Below are 6099 nucleotides of genomic sequence, written 5' to 3' on the forward strand. Positions count from 1 at the left end.
TTCTACAGGAGCAGTTGACTTGAATTTCAATAGGTCTTTCCTTGTCCGAAAACATGAATATTTTGGGATGAAATATGGGATTAAGTATGCATCCCCTTTAAGATATGGAATTTCGAAAATGGAAAATTTTCTAACGTTTCAGGTGATGAAATCGGAAGGAAAAGACTGCAAGAGATATTTCGTAGAAATTTTTGATATGTTCATAGTGTTTAATTATTCTGAACTCCTGCTACTGTTTCGTTAAATGGGGTTTTTAGGGGTAACAACTCTCAAAACCACCTTCACTTCTCGCAAGATTCAAATTTGCATTTTCTGAAACTCTGGAGTCTTTTTAAATAAAAGGTACTCCGTTTTTATTTTTAACGACCCCTTATTTGAGTTTTCAGATAAGATATTATTCGCATTTTTGCTGTATTTTAATACACCCTGTATATTTCCCAGGTCAGAGACTCTGGCACGCATTCTCTTCACTTCAAAACCTCAGAATTCCAATGTGGAGGATTTTCTGGACGATTTAAGATAATCCGATAAAAACGTTGCTCCATTTGCGAACTTTCTGTAGCCTTCATTCCGGTCAGAGATCTCTGAAGTGGTATTAATTTTACAGAGTGGGCCATTGAAAACGCAACAGCGGCTCTGTAGGTCGGCAGAAATGAATTGTATAAAAACACGTCGATTTTTGATTCCACGGAGACAACTTTTTCGATCAAATACGAAACCGTATCGATTCAACCCTTAGTGTTATAACCCCAACCCCCTTTATTTCGAAGCGTTTTTATATAATTCGGTTCAGCCAATCTACAGAGCCGCTGTTTCGTTTTCAATGGCCAACTCTGTATATTCTATTCAGTTCGAACTGTCACAGATACAACGTAACAAGAGTGAAATTCTTGGTATATAAAAGTGTCCCTATTAGGCACTTACTCCGACTTAACCTACACCAAATCGAAATAATAATAAAAATTTATCTTGATTGTTTAGTCTCAGCTGTATTTCTTCAAAACTTCCTAACCCTTCCAAACGGGTATGAATTTTTCTGGAAGCCCTTGTAAGTTGCGAATATGTATTGACTAGTCAATCTCCAAACGCTAGCCATGCGCACAGGCCTCACACTAGCAAGTCGGTTTCTCTAGAATGGACATATTGGACATGCGTGTAACCGAAAAGACATAACCACGCCATGGGCCGAAGAAACTAGCCATGGATTTGCAAACTGTAGCTCACAATTATTCGATTTCACCTGTACGTATGGCAGGACCAATATGGCATTCAATAAGACCCATGATAATATTTTCCGAGTGAGCTATATTCTCAAATAGTCGAAATTTGTTTCAAATACTGTGAACGAATCTTAAATTTACATTTGGATAATTTTCTGACTGCAAAACTTTGTATTGGGCCCTACAACAAGTCACTACGAATTTTGTATGATTGTTTTCACGAAAGTCTGAAGTTTTCTTTAGATCATTCGTCCTATGTTTAGCAGTATCTTTCAACAACGCTCACAGCCACTGCTGGCGCTGCTCCGTTTGCGTGGGGTCATCTGAACGCATCTATTTGAGTCAGGTCCCTACCCTTGGTCTCTGGAACGCAACAAACTACAAAACAGAGGCCGCAAACTGAAATGAAGGCGTACAGCCAAAAAGCACCATAAAGGCCGAAAAGCTCTTGGAAATCAACGAACGTCTTAACTCCTATGAAAGCGCATAAATAGCTGAAAGAAGTGGCTAAAGCTGTACCCAAACCTCTCTGTTCGAGCGCGAATAGTTCCGTTACTAACAGCCACGATATGGGGCTTATTCCTAAGGTGAAGGCTACAGTAAATATCAACACACAAAGCAAAGGTATCCAGTCTAAATTCGGTACGGTTTTTGGATGAACATCTTCGTAATAAGCGAAGGAACCAAATGAGGCTAATGCGAAGGACATCAGGACGCTGGAGGCTACCAAAAGCGGTAGTCTCCCAGCTATATCCACCAGGAGACCTGATAGCAGAGACGATAGTAATTGTACTACAGCTACAGCTACTGCAGCCGTATGGGGATTCGTCCCTCCAAACGTTTCTTTAAAAACACTCACCACGTAGAAATTGAAAGCGTTAGCTCCGGAGAATCTTTGGAAGAACATGAGACCACAGGCGATAAAAACTGGTGTTTTTAGGCTGTTCATCAGCGCAGATGGACTGACAGATACTGTTTTGTTCAGTACGTGAGCTTGTAAGACGGATAACTCGAATCTTAAATCGGCATTTTCACCCCTTAACCAACGCAAAGATTCCTCGGCTTCTCTCAACCTACCTCGGAGCACCAACCAACCTGGACTTTCTGGTATTTTCCACATAGCCACGCACATGGCTGCAGGTGCTAATGAGATGAGACCAGCCAGTTGACGCCAGTCTAAAAATGCACCTGCAGCGAAAGCTACTAGGACGCCGATGTGCCCTGCTATCTTCAGAAGTGCACTAAGCCCACCTCTTATGCTCGGCGTTGCTATTTCACTTACGTATACTTGAGCAGAAAGTTGTACGATGGCAACGAGGAAACCGCTGACGAAGGCGGCAAAACACATCACCTCCACGCTTACTGAGAACACTGTGATGATCCAACATAAGGACAGAGGCGCGCCGGCGAATATCAAGGTCCTTCTCCGACCCCATCTGACGGCAGCACCTCCTAGAGGGGCCCCAAAGAGAGCCCCTAGAAGGGAGAGACTTGCTAACCAAGATGCTTGTTGTCCGTTGACGAGGAAGGCGTCGGCGTCTCTTTCTTGGAGGGATGCTATTGCTGGCGAGCTGTATCCTTTGCCTAAACCAGCTGCAAGGGGTCCAAGGGAAACTGCCAAAGAAGCCAGTACTTGTCCTAGGTATTCGGGTTTACCAGCAACGAGGAAATAGTGCCCGTTTGGACCAGATACCTGGAAAATTCATCAGTGAGAATTGACGAAAATATTTTGATTTAGATAGTGGATCATTGTTAGAAATTCACAAAACTATACAGGGTGTCCTGGAAAATGTAGGAAATCTCTGAGATTTAAATAAAACTTGAAGAAATAAGATGACAAGTTCCTATCTTTTTTTTCCTAGCAGCCCTCCCTACAGAGATACGGCCTCCTAAACGACGCCACTGAAAATCCATTTTACTGGAGTAAATTTTGAACTATTCAAAATAATTTAATGAAATGTTGACACGATAAACAGTAGTGAAAACCACTTAAAATACTGCCCTTAAATTTAAATTAGCTTGTTTAGTTTACCAGGGGTGGACTGCCTTTTATTGGCAAACACCTGTATAAATATATTTTTTTAAACGGGGGAAAATTAGCTTCTGATTTCCAAATTATATTTTCCGTATGAGAAAACAACTTGATGACATGATAGTTTTGAACCAGAAAATGTAAGGAAACGAATTTTTGTGCAATATTTAATTCTTTCACGAAAATTCTACTTCATTTATGATCCAAGTTGGTGTCCTAAATTAAATGGAAAAAAAATTCCATCTTTTGAAACAGTGTCAAAAATGTCTGAACATTTAAGTTTAGCATGCAATAAAAAAACTTTCTCCTTTCTGGTGGAAATTATCAGTACATTGAAATTGAACTGAGGAAACTGTATTACACATGATTTTCACCAGTATGAGTTTTTTACGACTAAATACAGAGTGGCTTAAAAGTAAAGGACAAAATTGATATTTTCTATATTATTCTGTAGAAAAATGCTCGAATAGAAATGCATGGACCTTTTGTTACCGAGAACGATTTGGTCAGTTAAATGAAATTTAGGAGTGATTGATGTTTCTTCTTAGTAGGGCAGTGATTGAGGAAAGATCAAAAAAGAAACTTATTACACCTTAATTTATTTTTGTAATTATTCATCAATCAATATTTCAAAAGTACTTCAGAAGGGTTTATAAATATTTCAATTTATAAATTACTTTATCAAATTAAGTGAAAAATAAACAAATTTTAATCCTGAATAATAATATTATGATAATTATCTAGAAACGAAAAGAGTAGAAAGAAATATTCTCAGCTATTTTGAGTTTATTTCTTTTTATATCTACAAAGCGAGCCTATGAAGGACCTATTGTTAATTGATACATAATTTCCAATTGTCTTTTTGAATTTGTGAATCCTCACACTCTTGATTTCTCCCCATAAATACATGAACACTTTCAGTGGATGATAAATCATCCCTACAAATTTTTTCAACATACCGTCTGAGCATACAACTGCCCCGTCATTTTCCCTCCAAACAATTCGAATCTTGAAAAGCTCGGTCGAACCCTGGCACTTATTATCACGTCACAACGTTTCAGGTTAACATTGACATCATCAGGCGACGTGAGCTTTTCATACTTGCGGAAATGGCAGCGATTCTAGTCAGGCTTTTCTTGTTTTGTGACGGCCTAAGAAGGCGCATTGAATGGTGGTTGAGGACCTCTCATGTCCGAGGTCGGGAATTTACTGTTGCCGCCTCTTTTTGACCGTGTAACTGGCGAAAACGTACATATCTGCGGAATGCGCGTTTGCCAAACGCTTGGGAAATTGGTCTTATTCCCTATTCTCCACTTTTCATAAGGACACGGAAAATGGGCTGTTCTTCCCAACAATGGAGTCAGGGAGCATCTTTTGGACTTATATACGGGGTAGCTCACCTTTTCGGAGGCGAGGAAGAACTATCAAATATAAAAGTTTCAACAATAATCAAGAGTTCAAATGCTCATACACAATAATGGTTTGAAGCATTACAAAAAATGTCAATTGTCATAATTAGTTTAAAGTAAAAAGTTTACGTACAGTGAAGCAATAGTAGTACTTTGATTTCAATGTGCTACAATTCACTTCTCTTTCACAATAAACAAAGTTTTTTGAAAAACCCTAAATATATTATACAGATGGTCCTGAATATTAGGTTGGTTAGTCCTGAAAATGAGGTCACTTCAATATTACGAATATTTATTTCATAAATTGTGGTAAAATATACAGGGTGAGTCTTTGACTCGTAAAAGTATTTCAACCGTAGATTCTTGAGGTCGAAGGAAACATTTTTTTTCCATACCATTTTTTCCGAATCGGCTCGGTTTGAAAGATACCTACAGGCTGTCGAAAAAGCATAAAAAAATGTTATTTTTAGTTCTATTTCATAAACGGTTTCATCGAATGGAATGAATTTCGGAATATATTTTTTCCTTTATTTCATGAATCTTTTTGGAACACAAGATGTCACCCACGTCTTCCAGTTTTCTCATTATGACCATTACGCACGATAAAAATACCAAAAATTCAAAGAACCCAATTCTTGATGAGTTCGAAAATAATGAATATTTGAAAGTTTTGTAAAATAAAAGTTTCTCCACATTTTCTCGAACAATGCGCCGTTTTCGAGTTATTTTATGTTCAAAAATTAAAAAGTATCTGTGGAATTTGGAAAATTGGGCACTTGGTCTGAATACAACTCTGTTTAAATCATCCACAGATGTGTATTGACACAGATTTAGCCAGTTGGTGGTGTTCCCCCAATAATATCAGAGTGATATTATCCACCAACTAGGTAAATTCAAAATCGAAGATAATTTGAGCCTATAAGACTCACGCTACGCACCTTTTGATATTTTTTTTTCCAAAAACTGTTACTTTTAGCAAGAAATTGCAGTGAACCTTATTTGTTGAAATGAATCAAGCTATCGAAAATTAATATATAATTTAATATAAATTTAAAAAAAGTTTCTCACGAAACGAATTTTAGGGGTGGCTTTTCTTCCTCTTGCAATTATAGGGGTATACCACCAGAATATTTTTTGATTGTCTATACACTCCCTTAGAATGTCTGCTCAATTTTCTGGTTTCTAAGAAAAATTAAAAATTTCCTTGCAGGTGTCACTTCAAGAGAGCTGCATTTAAGCAAGGGCTTAAATAAATTTATATGAGAGACTATTTTCTGACAAGGAATCACCCCTGAAATTTATTCGCAACTATTCATTAACAACCCGGTATAAAAGTTTCCTTTTCCATTTCTGTTGTGAATATCTTTTTTATTCGTCAAATTCGACGCTTTTCAAGTGTCGAAGTAATGCAAAATATTTCACTTCTCCATTCATTGGT

General features: G+C 37.7%; 1 protein-coding gene across 1 annotated transcript; it reads right to left on the minus strand.

The window, feature by feature from the left end:
* Positions 1-1193: 1193 nt before the first annotated feature.
* LOC123307872 (facilitated trehalose transporter Tret1-like) lies at positions 1194-4436 on the minus strand. Its single transcript, XM_044890344.1, has 2 exons — positions 4212-4436; positions 1194-2913 (listed from the first exon to the last, which is right to left on the minus strand). The coding sequence occupies exons 1-2, from the start codon at positions 4236-4238 to the stop codon at positions 1540-1542; spliced, it is 1401 nt and encodes a 466-aa protein (XP_044746279.1). The 5' UTR covers positions 4239-4436; the 3' UTR covers positions 1194-1539.
* Between the last annotated feature and the right edge of the window lie 1663 nt (positions 4437-6099).

Source organism: Coccinella septempunctata, chromosome 2, assembly GCF_907165205.1.
Source record: "Coccinella septempunctata chromosome 2, icCocSept1.1, whole genome shotgun sequence".
NCBI classification, from domain to species: Eukaryota; Metazoa; Arthropoda; class Insecta; order Coleoptera; family Coccinellidae; genus Coccinella; species Coccinella septempunctata.